At 38.7% G+C, this 20767-nt stretch overlaps 1 protein-coding gene across 1 annotated transcript in view; it reads left to right on the top strand.

Moving 5' to 3' along the window:
* The window catches only part of FMO5 (flavin containing monooxygenase 5), a 44944-nt gene extending 27846 nt beyond the window's left edge, over positions 1 to 17098 (top strand). The window contains exons 7-10 of the mRNA XM_010833232.1: positions 1 to 31; positions 3348 to 3700; positions 9943 to 10015; positions 13006 to 17098. The exon at positions 1 to 31 is cut by the window's left edge and continues 13 nt beyond it. Of these exons, the coding sequence (XP_010831534.1) occupies positions 1 to 31; positions 3348 to 3700; positions 9943 to 10015; positions 13006 to 13351 (803 nt within the window). The 3' untranslated portion in view covers positions 13352 to 17098. The remainder of the gene's footprint in view (positions 32 to 3347; positions 3701 to 9942; positions 10016 to 13005) is intronic.
* Positions 17099 to 20767: the final 3669 nt, after the last annotated feature.

Here is a 20767-nt window from a genome sequence, read left to right as displayed (position 1 = left end):
ATGAAATGTTTGGCCTGAAGCCTAAACACAGGTACGTTCCAAGGCTTGGAGTTGGCAGGGATGGCCAAAGCAAAGTATAAAGGCTGTGCCCACAGACTAACAGTAGAGCTTATCTCTACCTGTACATGAAACAGATGCACAGAATCAGAAATCAGATTTCTACCTTGCCCCCACGGAAGTCCAAGATCTACTGGTCTGTAATTTTCAGTCTAGAATTCTCCTTGGCATTAATCATTTTATCATTCTCCAAGGTACAAGTTCTTTTTACATGATGCCCAACAGCAACAATAAAATGGTAGTAGAGGGCAGTGCATCCTTCACTCATCTAACAACTGAGCATCTGAGCCAAGCAGTAAACTGGCTTGAGAATACTGAGACTCAAGACCTAGTAGTAATACTAACATCTTACCTTTTTGAAGACTTAATATAAGACAAACATGGTGCTAAATGTGTTACATGCATGATCTCATTTAGTCCTCACAGTAGCCCTATAGGTTGGTACTATTTTGATCTCCATTTTGCAAATATAAAAATTGACAATTAGAGAAACTAACTTGCCCGAGATCACGTAAGCAATAAATGAGAAATGGCTAGTTCTTTAAATACTCTAACAAGAAGACAGATGGTAGAATATGATGTTATAAGAGAAATGCATGGAGATTATGAAGGACAGAAGTCTTCACACAGAAGTGGACTGTGATAGCATTTCCAGAGGGTGATTTTAAATGCTTTTTACTCCCTCCAACTTTTAATTTTTTTTAATGTTTAGATTTACTTGCTATAAAATAGTAAGTACAATGAACACCCATATACCCTTCATTTAGGTTGACCTATTATTACCATTTCACTATATTTCCTTTCTCTCTCTTTCTGGAGGTATATAGATCCATACATATATAGTATCTATATATCCATGCATGCATTCATACATTTTTTCCCTGAACTATTTGAGAGTAACTGCTGCTGCTGCTGCTGCTAAGTCGCTTCAGTCATGTCCGACTCTGTGCGACCCCATAGACGGCAGCCCACCAGGCTCCCCCGTCCCTGGGATTTTCCAGGCAAGAACACTGGAGTGGGTTGCCATTTCCTTCTCCAATGCATGAAAGTGAAAAGTGAAAGTGAAGTTGCTCAGCCGTGTCTGACTCTGAGCAACTACTTGTAGTCAATAAGACACTTTACCCTACATTCTTTAGCATACATTGCCTAAGAAAAAGGGCATTCTTCTACATAAACATAATATAATTACCAGACTTAGCAAACTGAACATTGATAAACTACCATTATCTATTGATAATATATCGCATATTCAAATTTCCCAAATTGTTTCAATAATATTTGTAGCTTTTTATTTTGGAGCCACACTGTGTGGCTTAAAGTGCAGAGTCCTAACCACTGGATCACCAGGGAATTCTTTGTAGCTTTTTTATTTTTAAAATCTAGGATCCTGTCCTAGATTGCATTCAGTTGTCATCTCTCTTTTGTCTCTCTTAATCTGAAATAATTCTCTATTTTTTACACGAATTTTTGTTTTTTTTAAGAATTGAAGCCATTTGTTTTGCAGGAAGTCTCTAAATTTGGACTTTCATAGTTATTCTTCCTCTATTATATTTAGATTAAATGGTTCTGGTGCCAATACTCATAGGTTGTGTTGTGCCTTCTTGGTGGATCACATGAGAAACCAAATGACAACAGTTTATTGCATATTAATGATGTTAAATTTGATCACATGGATTTGGTAGTAGCTACCAGGTTTCTCTTCTGTAAAGATATTTTTTTCCTTTGAAATTAATCAGTGGGATGATACTTGGAGAGTGTGTTTCCCAACAAACTTTCAGCCATTTATTTGACCCAATTATGGAAACTGTAGCATCCAAAACTTTGGGAATCACAAAAATAAACTGAGTCTTTATGAAATAATAGGAGATAGTCAAACAAATAGGGTAAGGAAGTAGCGTTCTAATTATAAATACAAGGTCTTAGAATAGCAAAAAATACATTATGCTGTAAGACCTGCATATAGTTTTGTTGGGCTGGACTACTAGGCAGAGATAGAAGAGTGCCTGAGTACATCTCCAGGTTCGCTGGAGATAAATAAAATAAAAAGTTTAGAACGAAGACAGTCCAGAGCCATCATCAAAAGGTTTTAACCGAGTGACATAATAATAATAAATACATTTTTGAACAATCACTCCCAAAAAAATGTAGAACATAGATTGAAGGGGGATGGAGCAGAAGACCCTGAAGACAACTATAACAGTCCATGTGAAACAGAGAATGAGTAAAACAATTCTGAAGATGTTTAAAGGAGAAAGGGTGGCCTTGGTAACCAGATATAAGACTCACAGTTCTGTGATTTGGGCAACAGTGTGGAATTGTGGTACTGTTAGTGAAAAGGAGTAAGTTTGGAGAGAAAGATGAAATGAGGTTGGAATGAGAACAGAATCACAAACCTAAAGGTTTGAGTCAAAGAATTACTAAATGCAACAAGCCAGTAATACTGTTTAAACAGACCAGTTCCTGAGAAGAGGCCAGCTCTGTCCGAACATGACAGGCTGAGGATTATCAGAGCCTGTTAACACAATATCCAAGGATTCAGACTGTTTTTAGAAAGGTCCAAATTCTGCAAACCTGTCATTTTTTTGTCACCTTATCCTATACTATTTCTAGGAAATACCACTTACCATGCCCAGAGGATCTCAAGGGAGTTCATAAAAAACCATTTTGATATAAATCCTAAAGTCCTAGGCTGCAGGACCTTAGGCAAGTCACTTAACTTCTTTAGTCCTCAGTTTCCTCATCTATAAAACCTGGATAATGTTAAGTGTCCTGCCTCCTTCATTAGGTTTATGTTAATGTATGTAAAATCAATTTATAAAAGTAAATTACTATACACATGTAGTTCATTATACAGTTTGGAAAATGATGGTTCAAGTCTACCTCCTGGGCCTTTGAAACTAAAATGAGGCTCAGTAGGATGCTGATAATACAGTTCTGCAGACTTTCTGACATATGGATAGAAACCACTAGACTGTGGCCTTATTATGCCACCAAGAGCATTATTATTCCTTGAGAAACCATACATGTACTTTTCAAATAAGACCATTCTTCCCTTACTTCTCCAACATCTCCCCTTTCAATGCCTTCCACAGTCCAACATCTACTCTGAGATCGTCCTTATCTTTATCAAGCTGGTGTATATTACACTGTTTCCAAATTTCATGAATAAAGGGAGACTATTGGCATATTGATTAACCACCTCAATTGAAGCAGAATTTTACTTACATGGTAATGATTTCTCTCTCTCTCTCTCATGATCTCTCTCATTTCTCCTTTATCATCATTCACAGAGCTCTCAGTCAGCATCCAACAGTAAATGATGACCTGCCAAACCGTATAATTTCTGGCTTTGTGAAGGTAAAAACAAATGTGAAGGAGTTCACAGAGACAGCAGCCATATTTGAGGACGGCTCCAGGGAAGATGACATTGATGCTGTTATCTTTGCTACAGGCTATAGCTTTGCATTTCCTTTTCTTGAAGATTCTGTCAAAGTAGTCAAAAACAAGGTATCCCTGTATAAAAAGGTCTTCCCTCCTAACCTTGAAAAGCCAACTCTTGCAATCATAGGCTTGATCCAGCCCTTGGGTGCCATTATGCCCATTTCAGAGCTCCAAGGACGCTGGGCCACTCAAGTATTTAAAGGTAAGTGACCATGTAAGATGATTACCTGATTACTTAGCAGTATGTTTAATTATATTTATGTTCTTGCTTATAAATAGCCAGATAGAGAGTATGTATGATTAAAACAGTGCCTGGCACAAAGTTAGTGCTCAAAAATTAATTGTTGAGGGAATATAAAGTAGTAATTTATAACCATGGACCTATAGCAAAATCTCCTGGGAAATTTTCCCAAAATAGGCATGTTTTGCTGGTGGTATTTAGTTAATAAGTCCGAGATGGAGCTGATATAAAATCATTGAGAAAATGTTCCCCAGGTGATTAAAATGTGCACTCCAGATTAAAATCCACTCTTCTAGATTTAGAAAATGGATACATGTTTGTGAAGCAGTCTTCTTTTATTATAGTTAGAGAAAGTCAAATATAGAAGTGCTGTGACTTGATTTCAGCAAAAAATTAAGACCTGGTAAAGACTAGTCCAGAATATAGAAGATTCAGCCACTCAAATTCTCAATTTCCCCCTTTATATTCCCTTTTTCAGAAAGTTTTGGCTATGAGAACATGAGAAAAAACTGTAGGGTTTGGGATAGTAGGTTCAGTATGAATTAGCAGAATAATGTGGCTTCTAAAAGACTTAATTATACCTGACATCATTAAAAAACTATAATATCCTGGAATTTACAAAATTCTTCTCTAAGTCAGACCACACTGTGGTCAGACCACACCTAAAGATATTTTAAAAGTGAAACTGGAGTACATTAAAAGGAGAGAGATAAGAATGGTTAAGGGATTTGAAAATGTGCCATTTGAAGTACTAAAAAGGAGCTGACATATAGATTCAGGGATCAGATCTGATAGACAGAGTACCTGAAGAACTATGGATGAAGGTTCATAACATTGTATAGGAGGCAGTGATCAAAACCATCCCTAAGAAAAAGAAATGCAAAAAGGCAAAATGGTTGTCTCAGGAGGCCCTAAAAATAGCTGAGAAAAAAAGAGAAGTGAAAGGCAAAGGAGAAAAGGAAAGATATACCCATCTGTATACAGAGTTCCAAAGAATAGCAAGGAGAGATAAGAAAACCATCCTAAGTGAACAATGCAAAGAAATAAAGGAAAATAATAGAATGGGAAAGACTAGAGATCACTTCAAGAAGATTAGAGATACCAAAAGCACATTTCATGCAAAGATGGGCATAATAAAGGACAGAAACACTATGGACCTAACAGAAGCAGAAGATATTAAGAAGAGGTGGCAAGAATACACAGGAAAACTATACAAAAAAGATCTTAATGACCTAGACAACTATGATGGTGTTGTCACTCACCTGGAGTGTGAAGTCAAGTGGGCCTTAAGAAGCATCACTACAAATAAGGGTAGTGGAGGTGATGGAATTCCAGCTGAGCTATTTTAAATCCTAAAAGATGGTGCTGTGAAAGTGCTGCAGTCAAAATGCCAGCAAATTTGGAACACTCAACAGTGGCCACAGGACTGGAAAAGTTCAGTTTTCATTCCAATTCCAAAGAAGAGAAATGCCAAAGAATGTTCAAACTACCACACAATTGTACTCATTTCACATGCTAGCTAGGTAATGCTCAGAATCCTTCAAGCTAGGGTTCAACAGCGTGTGAACCAAGAAATTCCAGATGTACGAGCTGGATTTAGCAAAGGCAGAGAAACCAGAGATCAAATTGCCAACATCTGTTGGATCACAGAAAGAGCAAAAGAATTCCAGAAAAACATATACTTTTGCTTTATTGACTATGCAAAAGCCTTTGACTGTGTGAAAAGTGAAAGTTGCTCAGTTGTGTCCAACTCTTTGTGACCCTATGAAATTCACCAGGCCAGAATACTGGAGTGGGTAGCCTTTTCCTTCTCCAGGGGATCTTCCTAACCCAGGGATCAAAGCCAGCTCTCCCTCATTGCAGGCGAATTCTTTACCAGCTGAGCCACCGGGGAAGCCCCTTTGACTGTGTGGATCACAACTGTCTGTGAAAAATTCTTAAAGAGATGGGAATACCAGACCACCTGACCTGCCTCCTAAAAAAACCTGTACGTAAGTCAAGAAGCAACAGTGAGAACCAGACATGGAACAACAGACTGGTTCCAAATCGGGAAAGGAGTATTTCAAGGCTGTATATTGTCATCCTGCTTATTTAACTTATATGCAGAGTACATCATGCAAAATGCTGGGCTGGATGAAGCACAAGTTGGAATCAAGATTGCTGGGAGAAATATTAGTAACCTCACATATGCAGATGACACTGCCCCAATGGCAGAAAGTGAAGAACTAAAGAGCCTCTTGATGAAAGTGAAAGAGGAGAGTGAAAAACATTCAAAAAGCTAAGATCATGGCATCCGGTCCCATCACTTCATGGCAAATAGATGGGGAAACAATGGAAACAGTGACACACTTTATTTTCTTGGGCTCCAAAATCACTGCAGATGGTGACTGCAGTGATGAAATTAAAAGACGCTTGCTCCATGGGAGAAAAGCTATGACAAACCTAGACAGCATATTAAAAAGCAGAGACATTACTTTGCTGACAAAGGTCCACCTAGTCAAAGATATTGTTTTTCCAGTAGTCATGTATGGCTGTGAGAGACCATAAAGAAGGCTGAGTGCCGAAGAATTGTTACTTTTTAACTGTGGTGTTGGAGAAGACTGTTGAGAGTGCCCTGGCCTGCAAGGAGATCCAACCAGTCCATCCTAGGGGAAATTAGTCCTGTATATTCGTTGGAAGGACTGATGCTGAAGCTGAAGTTCCAATACTTTGGCCACCTGATGTGAAGAAGTGACTCACTGGAAAAGAGCTTGATACTGGGTAAGATTGAAGACAGGAGGAGAAGGGGATAACAGAGGATGAGATGGTTGGATGGCATCACTGACTCAGTGGACATGAGTCTGAGTAAGCTCTGGGAGTTGGTGGTGGACAGGGGAGCCTGGCATGCTGCAGTTCATGGGGTCACAAAGATCGGACATGACTAAGTGACTCAACTGAACGGATTCAGAGTTCTTATAAAAATTACAGCTTCTTCCCTAGTGAATACTTCATGGTAGTAGAGAAAAAGAAACTATGGTGATAGATGGGAGTGAAAACTAGTACAACCACTATGGAGAACAGTGTAGAGATTCCTTAAAGAACCAGAAATAGAACTGCCATACAGCCTAGCAATCCCACTGCTGGGCATACACACTGAGGAAGCCAGAATTGAAAGAGACACACGTACCCCAGTGTTCATTGCAGCACTGTTTACAATAGCTAGGACATGGAAGCAACCTAGATGTCCCTTGGTAGAAGAATGGATAAGGAAGTTTTGGTACATATACACAATGAAATATTACTCAGCTATAAAAAAGAATGCATTTGAGTCAGTCCTGATGAGGTGGATGAAACCAGAGCCTATTATACAGAGTGAAGTAAGCCAGAAAGAGAAACACCAATACAGTATATTAAAGCATATATATAGAATTTAGAAAGACAGTAAAGATGACCCTATATCCAAGACAGTCAATGAGACATAGATGTAAAGATCAGACTTTTGGACTACGTGGGAGAAGGAAAGGTTGGGACGATATGAGAGAATAGCATTGAAAATGTATATTACCATATGTAAAATAGATGACCAGTGCAAGTTCGATGCATGAAGCAGGGCACTCAAAGCTGGTGCTCTGGGACAACCCAGAGGAATGGGTGGGAGGGAGGTGGGAGAGGGGTTCAGGATGGTGGGACACATGTACACCCATGGCTGATTCATGACAATATATGGCAAAAACCACCACAAGATTGTGAAGTAATTAGCCTCCAATTAAAATAAATAAATTTTTTAAAAAAAGATTACAAAAAAAAAAAAAGAGCTTTCCCAGATTTCTCCAAAGTTCTTTCATTTCTTTTCTTTTTCTTTTAATTTTTTGGCCACACCACAGGGCACATAGGATCATAGTTCCCCAACCAGGGATTAAACCCGTGTCCCCTGCATTGGAAGCATGGAGTCCTAACCACAGGGACTACCAGGGATGTCCCAGAGTTCTTTCATTTCTTAATTCTTTAATTCTATCCAGTAGATTGTGTACTCCTTGAGCGCTGGACCAGCAATCCAATGCAAGTAACCCATTAAGTTGGCTAATTCCAGTCATATTAAGTGGATCTTTTAAGTGGTCAATTAAGTAAGAGGGAAAAATTGCATTAAAATAGGCCACAGTACCTTAATATATTTTGAACAAACAACTGAGACTCTTCCAGAACAAGTGAACTATTGAGAGGGTTAGGGAAAAAACATTTGGAAGATTCTGCATTACGGCTGTGGGATTAGGGGATTTTAGGGGAATTGTATAAAAAGCCCAGTTTTCTATGCTAGCAGAGCTTAGTGCTAATTCCTCCAGCTTTCTTGTAACACTCGGAAGGAAGGAATCATCAGAGAATCCCTATAAATTTATCAAACTTCCAAAAGGAACCCTGAGTTTCTTCTAATACTCATACCCCTACATTCTACCTACCAAATTTCTTGCCTTTCTCATCCCTGAATTCTACCCTCACTGTGCTGATTTTAAGCCTTTAGAATCAGCTAATTTCACACATGCCCAGCTCAGCCTGTCTTCTTGCCTGATGTGTTCTTTCCTACCAAGTCCCAATTCTCTTCTTCCTTTGTTCTCTAGAATTACTATTCTCTTGTTAAGGAAATATTACACCCTTTTGTAGAACACTAAGTCTACTTGCTTGCCTTGACCAAAATCTAGTTTTCTTTAATCTTTGTCTCTTTTGTAACCTCTCAAGAGCCCTTGCAAGGATCCCACTTTCATTTAGTAACTTTCTTCCCTTGCAAACCATATGAAATGATACAATTCTCTGGATCACAAGGAGGCATTATGTCATAGCACGGCATTTGAGTTCCTTCACAAATTGGATAAAGGCTGCTTTTTCAGGCCTATCTTTCACTTCTTTTACCATATATCCTATCATTTTCTAGATCCTATCATCTTCTAAATCTTCTAGCTGACTTACCCACTAAGCAGCAAACACAGCAGGTAATATGTTGAAAGCTCTTTGTTTTTCTGGCTGCAAACTGGGTCCACCTTGCAGGGCACAGGCTTCTCTAGTTGTAGTGCGAGGGCTTAGCTGCTGTGCTGCATGTGGGTTCTGAGTTCCCTAACCAGGGATTGAACCCACTCCCCTGCATTGGAAGACAGATTCTGAACCACTAGACCACCAGGGAAGTCCCTGAAAGTTCTTTAAATACAAGAGTCAAGTTTATTTGCCTTTGTCTTCTAAGACTAGACCAATGCCTAGCACATGGGAGGCAGCTAATAAATCTCTAGTCAATGAATGCCAAGTCCAGCTTTGGTGGTTTTCTAAACTCTACAGTTGTTCAGTCCCTAAGTCATGTCTGACTCTTTGCAACCCCATGGACTGTAGCATGCTGGGCTCCACTTTAGAGTTGGGTTTAGAGTTGGATACAACCAACGGAGGAAATGAACAGGCTTTTTCTACACAAATAAGGAGTAAAGGGGAAGGCATACAAGACAGAGAAAACAGCAGAAGCAAAGGCATAAGGTATGAGTACCTTTAGAGTTGGCTCAAATTTTCTCTATGGCATAGTGCCTATAAATTCCTGGCGAATTGTTAAGTACTATCCTACCTTTGTTTAGCCATGTCCTTGATGTTGGTGTTAAATTCCTGCTACTGGAACTCTTTGTGCATTGGTGCATAAATTTATTTGTTAAGACTGGGTATTGAGTTGCCTTTAACCTTACCCCTCACTCTCACCAAATAAAAAAGCTTGTAAGGTAAGGTTTATTTCCCAAGGGACTTAAGGCATAAAACAGATTGACAGTTTATTTTTACTTCCTTCTCTCTGTGGTATAAAGCCCCTTTGTGATTGAGTACAAGAACAGATGTGTTTCCCATCATCCTCCCACCCTTTTACTTTGAACCTAACTTTTCATATAATTTTTATCATTTTCTCATGTCCATATCTCATTTCCCAGTTGAAAGACTATTTTAGGGAGGAGGCGGATATTGGTTGGAAAGCAGATTAGGAGAAATTTCTTCCAAAGACAAAGTGGGAAAGAGTAAGCTACCAAAGTTAATATGGTTATATTCTGGTGGTGGAAGGGTAAGGTGATCAACTGAATGTGTAACTTCCTTGGTACAGAAAACTAGCCTGTATTCCTTTGAATTCTCCATAGCATGGTCATTGTTAATAGGATTATTATTCATACTGAGGTAATTTTACACATAAATTTTTGATTTTTTTTTTTTCTCTTTAGGGTTAAAGACATTGCCCCCACAAAGTGAAATGATGACAGAAATAGCTAAAGTTCAAGAGGATATGGCAAAACAGTAAGAATTCTCCCAATTTTTCCCACTCAATTCTTAATAAGAGCAATGTTGTACTATATTTATTTTCCTTGTGTTCATTTAAGGATTTAGATATTTTGAAGGAAAGGAAATAATAGTTTGTCACAACAGAATAGAGAAATACCACCAAGTGATTTGAGTATGGATGGGAAAGGAGATAAGAGCTTAAGAAAATCCTATGTGTAAGGCCTAAAAGAAAAGTCAAGTAGGAAAAAGTACACGGAGGGAAAACCAGGTATGTTATTTTGGCAAGAATTACTTGAAGGGCTGTTAGAGCTGCCAGAGAAAGGAGGGGCAGCAATGAATTAATGAGGGGTGGATATGGTCAAATTACAAATCTGTAGGTAGACTTGCAGATCTGCAGAGGACATTTGCTGGCTGGCCTGTGACAGCATACTCAGGCCCCAGTAGCTCTTGGTATGAACAGTCTATATGATCTGGGAAGGTGGTACCGTCAGCTAGCTGCTTAGTGCTTATTTAGCAATCTGAATTTCAGAACTTAAACTTATTCACTGGGGGATTTTTATTTGAACGAAGTTGATGTTGATCAAGTCCTAAAAGTCAGAGGCACAATCACCCCATGCCCAAAGATGTGGTTTTCTTCAGTTATATGATTATACCAGTGTAACTCTCCCTTCTGGGAGGAAGAGAAAGTTTTTATTTAACCCTGATACCCTTTCTAGATGCCCTCCTGTTTTCCTCCTTCCTTTCACTGCCAAACTTCAACAATATAAACATTCTGTATTACATGTTCTAAATTGGCACCCTTTTCTCCATTGTAACTTCCATCCTTATTCCTGAAATTGCTCTCTTAAGAGTCATCCATGAACAACTTAATTTTTCTTTCACTACTGAGTTTGGTGCTTTTTAACACCTCTTCCTTCTTGGAGTGCTTTCTTTCCCTGGCACTATTTATTATTTTTATTATTAATTATATTTATTATTGGGCTTCCTAGATGGCTCAGATGGTGAAGAATCTGCAGGGAGTGCAGGAGACTTGAGTTCCATCCCTGGGTTGGAAAGATCCCCTGGAGAAGGGAATGGCCACCCACTCCAGTATTTTTACCTGGAGAATTCCATGGACAGAGGAGCCTGGTGGGCTACAGTCCATGGGGTCACAATATTATATTATTTAAATAATTTATTATATTTATTATTTAGTATGTATTTATTATCAATTATTATATTTATATCATGTATTATATTTATTATATTATTTAAATATATGTATTATTACCCCATTTCAATTTTCCTCCTTTCTTTCCTTTGACTTACCTTCTGACTGTGAGCAGTTCCTAAGGACAATATTTAACTTTTATTGAGGGTCAACTTTGTGCAAATACTAAATGTTTTACATGTATGAGTTTATTTAATTCTTGAAACAATCCTACAAAGCCGGTACTAGTGTATCTCTGTGACATCTTCCTGAATACCACAGCTGTTGACCCACTACATGCCTGTAAACCCATGAGCTAACATAATACCCATAAGGGAAAGCTCTCAAATTCTTTCCTGTCTTACCTTCTTCTCTTCTAAACTTTAGTCCCATTTCACAAATTCCTTTGCCTATCTATCAGTTCCTCAGGAATTCTATCTTACCAGTTCTATTTTAAATGTATTTTCTAGCATTTTTTCTGCCTTGTTTTTTATAGTTTCTTTTGGCGTTTCTATTTTTATTTTTTTAAAAAATTTGTTGGCTGTACAGCATGTGGGATCTTAGTTCCCTGACCAGGAATTGGGATCTTAGTTCCCTGACCAGGAATTGAACCCATACTCTCCTTCACCCATCCCTCCTCCTCCTGAATTGGAAGTGCAGAGTTTTAACCACTGGGCTGCCAGGGAAGTCCCTTTTCCTGTCCTTTTTGGATTTCTAGTAAGCCCATCTAATCTCAGTTAACCTGACTTGACTTTTCTCATATTTCTTTTCTGTCCCACTGTTCTTTCTTTTTTTTTAATAGAAAGTAAAAAGAGAAAGTCATCAGTTAACTCTTTAAATCCCACTGGCTTCCCCGATCCCACTAGTGATAAAGAACCCACCTGCCAATGCAGGAGATATAAGAGACGTGGGTTCATTCCTTGGGTTGAGAAGATCCCCTGGAGGAGGGCATGACAACCCACTCCAGTATTCTTGCCTGGAGAACCCCATGGACAGAGGAGCCTGGTGAGCTACAGTCCCTAGGGTCGCAAAGAGTCGGACATGACTGAAGCGACTTAGCATGCACTTTTCACATATGTATTGTACTGTTACCACATTTTCTCTCCCAAAAGCCCATTTTGCTCTTCAAATCTGTACTTGGTGTAATCATTCCATCTGGTTCCATTTGGAGGAAACTTGTAGGATAAGTCATCCTCCCCCTCCTTTCAGGATTCCAAATTAATGTTGGTCCTGAGAAGTCCTGCCCTTTGGACTCCACCTCCCTCATGAAACAATTGAGGATCCCAAACTTGAGAATTGTTGTGGTGGGTTCTTTCTGACAACATCAGAGTCCTCTGTATCTCGATCTGCTATGTTTGCTTCCATATATCCACCCTTATTTTCTACATCATTCTTCCTCTACTGTAGGTAGTGCCCACGAATACTCTGTGCTTACATTCTATACTCATTGTTGCCTTCTTCCTTCACTGTGCCATTCCCTTGACTTGTAATGCTCTGCTCTTTGTTCTCACTTTATCTATTTCTTCCACATCCTTCAAGAACTTAACATAGCTCTGTTTCAACTACCCTCCTCTACATTTCTATATTTATCAGCCTAAAACCACATGATTTAACAAAGTCTTGAATTCTTCTCTGTTTCATGTGTACCTATCTACTCCAGTAGATTATAAAGGTCCTTAAGGATAGAGACAGTGTCTTTTCTTTCTTCTCTGTTTTCTGTAGTTCCTATCCCAATATTGAGCCAATAGCAGGTACTCAGAAAGCACTGATTGATTGAATTGTTAATAGGCCATGGTTTCTGTCTTCTCTGCTTCAGGTTTGTGGAAAGCCAACGCCATACCATTCAGGGAGACTATATAGGTACCATGGATGAGCTTGCTGATCTGGTGGGCGTCAAGCCCAATCTTCTGTCCCTGGCTTTCACTGACCCCAAACTGGCATTCCAGTTATTTTGGGGACCCTGTACTCCAGTCCAGTATCGTCTACAGGGTCCTGGAAAGTGGGATGGAGCTCGAAAAGTGATCCTTACCACACAAGATCGTATCAAGAAGCCACTAATGACAAGAATACTTGAAACCGATAATTCTAACACTTCGACAATAACAATGGCCAAGTTTGTGTTGGCTGTTGTTTTCTTTGCCATGGTTATGACCTATCTGTAGCTGTTCCATTGTCATGGTCCCAGTTTTCTTTGAAAGCTGAATCTACAGATGCCTTTGGAGCCTGACAAGATTGAACAACTTTCATTGCCCAAAAAGAGATATTTCATATTGCCCAGAAATCTACTTTTCTTTCTCTTTCCAAAGCGTTCATTCTTTTTCCTCTTTTCCCTACAGTGAAATCTCAGCATTTCATTTCTATTGACTTACTTCCCTTACTCTTATGACTCATTACTTTTTCCTTCCAGTAATTCCTGGACCATGAGCTTAGATACTCTTTTAGTCATCTTTGTTTCTCCTTAGCAGAATTCCTGGCATGTGGCAGGTGCTTAATAAATGTGTGCCGTCATTTATCAAATATTATGGTGGGGAACATAAGCCAATATCTACATAAGAAATGGGTGACTCCATGTAACTGTGCTTCTGACAGTATTTTCTACTAGAAGCTGAATCTTTTGTTGTTTTTAATATATAACTAAATGTATTTTTCCTGAGAGATAAGAGAAAAAAGTTGTCTTATAACTGTTGTACACACCTAAGATAAGATATATAGATACTTAAACATTTTGTTTCACTATGTATTCACTAGTATATCTGATACCTGGTCATTTTTATTCTTTTCCGCTAAGTAACACATCTCTATTTTTTCAGTGAGAACTACCTTCAACTATCTAGGTTCATGGATCATTCTAACAATCTAGCAGCTGCCAACAGGCTCAACCTGACTGGAAAAACTGGGATTTTAAATTAGCGGTCCAGTCCTTTTTGATCTCTCAGCTGTCATGTTAGGATACAAGACTTTATCTTAGGAACTGTGATAAGTAGCCATCAACTGCTATAGTATGACACACAAATGTGACTGGATTTCCTCCCCCACCCCCAACTCCCACTGTCTCCCCTCCATACCCTCCCACACACAGAAAGTCAAGGTAATTCAAAGAGGTCAGTTATGTAATAAATTAAAATTGATGATAACTAAATATAGGGGGTATTCTACTTTTAACAGTTATGTCAGAAATTGCAAGTTGTGAAAAACAAAGCAAATGAAATGAAAACCAGGGACTCCAGTTTATGTCCAAGAGCTGCTGTTGATTCTGTTTTCTCATCTGTAGAAGTGTTGCCCTGTTTTTGTGCCTTAGAGAAGTTAGCTAAGTGTTAATTGTTGGGCACACTGAATTTCATGAAGAAAGGTACTGGATGTACCAATCAGATGTGTGTTCATAAAGATGCTGTTGTATAATATATTTTGGGATTGCTGTCTATTACTTAACAAAAGAATAAGTTTGAACAACTGAAGAAACAACACTAGAAATTATTTTCTTTCCCAATATAAATAAGAGAACCAGAAATGTGAGAACTACAACTTCTTCTTAATCATATAACTATTAATATTTGTACAATTCCCTGCTATTTTGCCTGTGGAAAAACCTTTTGAGAATGAGAAGGTCTTTTGCCTTCCATAATTCTTGTGATACTTGGGATTTATCCTCTATTAAAATGGACCTAGTATCTTTTTTTTTAATTGGAGTACTTGCTTTACAATGTTTTGTTAGTTTCTACTATACGGCAAAGTGAATCAGCTATATGTATACATATATCCCATCTGTTTTTGGATTTTCTTCCCCTTTTCCTCACCACAGAGCACTGAATAGAATTCCTTTTGCTATACAGTAACTTCTCTAAAATGGACCTAGCGTTTTCTAATCTGCAGACTATTCTAGTGCAAGAGTAAATGAAAAACCACTTCTTTTTCATTTCCTTCTTTTAACATATACATTTTCCTCTTTTAGCATGTAAGTTTGTTGAATTAATAGTCCTTTGACAACATAATTCCTAGTGATCAGTAATACTTCACTTTTCTCTTTAAATAAAAAGCATGTAATTCTAAGCTCATTGACTCTCTCACTTTATGTATAATATGAAAGTTTACCAAAAAAAACCCATCATCATAAACCAAGGTAAAATTCAGATGTGAATAGGAAAATGAACTCAAAACAAACTCAAGATACAAAGCCCTAGTTACTGATTTTCTCGTCGTTGTTGTTTAGTCGCTAAGTCATGTCTGACTCTTTTGACCTGATGGACTGTAACCCACCAGGCTTCTCTGTCCATGGGATTTCCCAGGCAAGAATACTGGAGTGGGTTGCCATTTCCCTCTCCAGGGGAATCTTCCCAACCAGGGATCAAATCCACATCTCCAGTGTCTCCTGGATTGCAGGTGAATTCTTTACTGCTGAGTCATCTGGGAAGCCCCAGTTACTGATTAATACTCATCAATTTACCACATCTTTCTTTTGTAATTATATTAAAAAGTAATATCATTTTCCTAATTATATTATACAAAAAAAAAAAAGAGAGAGAGAGAGAGAAAGCTTTTTTGTAGTACCAGAAAGTAAGGAAGTGCTCAAAAAGCAAACTGGTGGGAGTATGTCATAGGGACACAGGAACCAACTGAAAATGGCCCCAGTGGCCAAAGCTGAATAACAGTACAAATAATCTAGCCATCTCGAGTGGCTTAGGCCTGCAGCAGCTTGAAGCGGGGTTTTGGTTCTCAGCCAGAGATTGAAGCTGGATCATGATGGTGAAAGCACCAAATCCTAGCCACTAGGCCAGTCGTCAGTGACAAGGCCCTGGCTCTTCAGCTTTGCAGAAAAGAATTCCCACTAAGAGAGAAAGTAGTGAAACCAGTAAAGTATTTATTAGGAAGAAAAAGGGTACCATATGTGTGGATAAATACATGGACACACTCCCTTCGTGGCAATTTGAATCATTTTTATGGGGCATTTCTTCCAGTTTCTTTTGGCCGATCATTTTGATGTACCTGGTTCGGTGTTCATATTTGGTATATCTCAGGATCCTCCCGTATGTGCCAAGATGGGTTCTATGGAAAAGGCCTATGGGTAAAGCATCCCTTAGTACTCCCCTTCAAGGGGACTTTCTGTGAATGTGTGGTCAGGGAGGTCTCCTGACTTCAAGAATGAGAAATACATGGCCTGGGCAGGGCTCAGCCTCCTCCCTTGACAAGATATTCTTGTTTTGGAGTTTCAGTCCACAGGGAATAAATCTCCAATCACTTCACTGGGTGGGGTGGGTGTGGTAATCTACCTCCTGCCTCACTAGTACTGGATTATAGTATAAAGTATAAAAAAAATGCCCATGAGTCAATACTGATATAAATAAGTGATTGAGTAATAAATAGGGCAGAACAGACAAAACACCCATAGGAAGAATTTTGAACCTTTACATAACTACACTACCCTCAAGGAGTTGAATCACAATTCCCCACTCCTTAAGTATAGGCTGCAGAGAGTGACTTCCTTCCAAAGAGAACAATATGAAAAGGGGGAGAATTAACTTTGCAGTGGAGAAATCAGACAAACACTACTTCAACTGGGTGATCAAGATTAACATCAACAGTGAAGTCATGCTGACAGTATGTACTCTTGATATGATGTGATGAGAAAGGTACTTTACATCTATGGTCTTTCTCCCTAAAACCATAACCCAGTCAACCCATGAGAAAAACATCAGACAAACCCAAGTTCAAGAATATCTTACAAAATACTTGACCATCTCAAAACTGTCAAGCTCATCAAAGAAAAAGGAAGGTCTGAAACTGCTGTAGTATAGAGGAGCCTAAGGAGACCTGATGTCTAAATGTAATGTATCTTGGATGGGTCTTGGAAAATAAAAAGGACAACAAGTAAAAGAAAATGAAATTAGTGTTAATATACTATGGATTTTGGTTAATAACAGTGTACTGATTGGTTTATTGGTTGTGACAAATGTACCACAGTAATGTAAAATGTTAACAATAAAATAAATTGGATGTGGGATATTCAGGGACCCTATACTATCTTCCCAAGTTTTTCTTAAAACTATTCTAAAATTTTTAAATTATTAAATAAAAAAGAAACATATTCCTTTGGTTCAGGATTTGACCCAGAGCCATAATCTAGTGGAATTTTCTCAGAGGAGAAGTTATATTGGACCATACCATTCATTTAAATTACTTTCTTTTCCCTTGATTAGTCTACAAATTAAGCTGTTTTAATAAGGTACACTATAACTTACTATAGCAATTATTTTCCTTTGCTGAGTAAGTATAGGCTACAGTTGTAGAGGAAAAAATGGTAATATAAGGTCAAAAGATACATTTTCTTAAAATACTGTTAATTTTTTTCTTGTATCTGAGTATGTTAAGACAGTCATCTCCACTAGCAAATTGTATGATATATTAATGACAAGTACATTCATGAATGAGATAGTTTTACTCAATATTGGATCTCTGCATTGTTAATTTTATCAATAGTAATATAAAACATACTGAAAGGTTGTTGTTGAATCATGCAAAGACGCCGGGAATTCAATCCGGGGCCAGAGACGAGGCTTGATCACTCAGAGCTTTTGTGTAATAAAGTTTTATTAAAGTATAAAGGAGATAGAGAAAGCTTCTAGACATAGGCATCAGAAGGGGGCAGAAAGAGTACCCCCCTGCTAGTCTTCAGCTGGATGTTACATAGTCACTAGCAGTCTGTTACTGAAAGAAAGGAATGTCTTAGAATGGCACCAGGCCCCTCACCCATAAGATGCATTTTGGGATAATATTGGCACCAAATGGTTCATCCTGGGCCATAAAATGATTAACTTGAATCTTGAAGAAGGGCAGATCACCATACAAATAGTTTCATTTACAAAAATTAGGGGAACAATATCTGAGTATAACATACTGGTTTGTCAAGTAGGTTCTGAGCCAAGAGGAGGAACCGACTTGAAGACAGAGTTTGGGGTAAATGCATAGTACATTAGCATAGCTTAAGACAAACATTTCCATAAGAAAAAGGCAGTGCTTATGACTTCAGGTGAAACCAGGGGTCATTATGGCAACACGGTATTTTAAGAGAAACCTCTTTTTAAATTTGTATAGAGAAGGAAAAAATATTGCTAGTTTGTTTCCTCCTGCTGCTTAAGAGAGATAAAAATGTCTGACACTTGCAGCCTATTTCCTCCATTTGGAGACCCCTGGCCTTCCTGCCTGTTACCCTCTCAATACTATATAAATATCCTCCAGACTGCCTATTGGAATTTACCAAAGTGTTGTGTTTTTACCATGCTTCTATATACATTCGCATGCTGTACCCTCCTCTTATTACATGTTCCAGCCTATTTCATATTTCACCTTCCAGATTCACTTTATCTGTTATCTCTTCCAGAAATCTCTAGATTTCCAGGATGAAACAGGTGACCGCACTACACTTGGTATATTGCTCAATTATACACGATGAATATCACAGTCACACTACATAATATCAGTTATTTCTCTCACCTAGTTCTTCCTTGAACTAGTAAATTCCTTTGAGGAAGATACTTTATAATTAATTTGTATGTTCCTATGGCAACCCACTCCAGTCCTCTTGCCTGGAAAATCCCATGGACGGAGGGGCCTGGTGGGCTACAGTCCATGGGGTCGTGAAGAGTTGGACATGACTGAGCAACTTCACTTTCTCTTTTCACTTTCATGCTTTGGAGAAGGAAATGGCAACCCACTCCAGTGTTCTTGCCTGGAGAATCCCAGGGATGGGGGAGCCTGGTGGGCTGCCGTCTATGGGGTCGCATAGAGTCGGACACGACTGAAGTGACATAGCTTAGCAGTGCCCAATATAGTGTCTGAAACATGGTAAGACCTAAGTAAATTAGTGATTAGTTAATTAAATAAATTCAACATGGGAGATAACAGTATGAATGAGTTTTTTAAAAAGTAAATAAAATAGTGAATAATATGTTACCATTTTATTAAAAAGTGATCAGGAGATTAAGGGGTTCTTAACACTTTGAAATGTTTCTGGGCCAAGCATGTTCTTCCAGAAAATATTCTTGGATAAATCTTTGATCTGAGTCAGTAGGTCATCTCTAATATTCTGTTTGGTTTGAAACACAAGTGATATGTCCTATCTATAACGTATTTCCTTGATCAAACGCAGGGTTTAAAAAGTCAATCTCAGCACAGGAAAGAAGATGGGGGACATGTCTTCCTCGATCCTGCTTGCTGTCCTGGTCCTCACTACTGTTTCTTCATGTTTTGTCACATTCCCCAGCTTCTTTAAAGTATCCACTATCACTTCTGTTTGAAGTTCTTTAGAGACCTCCTGTTTACTCTTCATTCAGGGAAGATTTGAGCACCAAGCTTTCCACCTTTCTCTATATATAATTACTCCTGTAGTTGATTTTTTCAGCAGTTTTTTTTAACCTCAATTTTTTATTGATATATAACTGACATGCATTGTTAGTTTCAAATGTACAATATAATGATTTATGCATATATTATTAAGTGATCACCATGGTAAATATGGTTAAGATCTATCACCACAAATAGTTAATAAATTTTTTTATTAACTATTAATTACTGATGATGAAAGGTTGTTGTTGAATCACGCGAATACACCGGGATTCTTGGCCCCCGGAGGAGAAGAATTCAATCCGGGGCCAGAGACGAGGCTTGATCGCTCAGAGCTTTTGTGTAATAAAGTTTTATTGAAGTATAAAGGAGATAGAGAAAGCTTCTGACATAGGCATCAGAAGGGGGCAGAAAGAGTACCCCCCTGCTTGTCTTTAGCTGGATGTTATATAGTCACTAGCAGTCTGTTAATTAAAGAAAGGAATATCTTAAAATTCAGAATGGCACCAGGCCCCTCACCCATAAGATGCATTTTGGGATAAAAGGTTTATCCTGGGCCATAAAATGATTAACTTGAATCTTGAAGAAGGGCAGACCACCATACAAATAGTTTCATTTACATAGATTAGGGGAACAATATCCATACTGGTTTGTCAAGTAGGTTCTGGGCCAAGAGGCGGAACCGACTTGGAGACAGAGTTTGGGGTAAAGGCATAGTACATTAGCATAGCTTAAGACAAACATTTCCATAAGAAAAAGGCATTGGTTATCTCTAGACTCGAGAATAAGCTAACTTCAGGCGAAACCGGGTGTCATTATGGCAACACAATATTTTAAGAGAAACCTCCCTTTAAATTTGTATAGAGAAGGAAAAAATATTGCTAGTTTGTTTCCTCCTGCCGCTTAAGAGAGATAAAAATGTCTGACACTTGCAGGCTATTTCCTCTATTTGGAGACCCCTGGCCTTCCTGCCTGTTACCCTCTCACCAGCGTCTCAACCTCCAACAGCACCCCCAAAGCCTCCAACAACACCGCCAATGCCACCCCCAGAGCCCCAAAGCCCCCCAGAGCCTCCAACAGCACCACCGATGCAACCCCCAAGGCCTCCAGTAAAACTCCCAACACTAAAACCGCCCCCAGACCCTCTGCCATAACTGGAGCTGAGGCTACCACTGCCTCCCCTCCCACAGGCCCCGGAGCTCCCCACAACATAGCTGCTGGTAGAGCTGAATCGGCTCCCTCCT

Source organism: Bison bison, unplaced genomic scaffold, assembly GCF_000754665.1.
Source record: "Bison bison bison isolate TAMUID 2011002044 unplaced genomic scaffold, Bison_UMD1.0 scf7180017863325, whole genome shotgun sequence".
Classification (NCBI taxonomy): domain Eukaryota; kingdom Metazoa; phylum Chordata; class Mammalia; order Artiodactyla; family Bovidae; genus Bison; species Bison bison.
The sequence above is the reverse complement of the archived record's forward strand: the minus strand, read 5'-3'. Positions and strand labels throughout refer to the sequence as shown.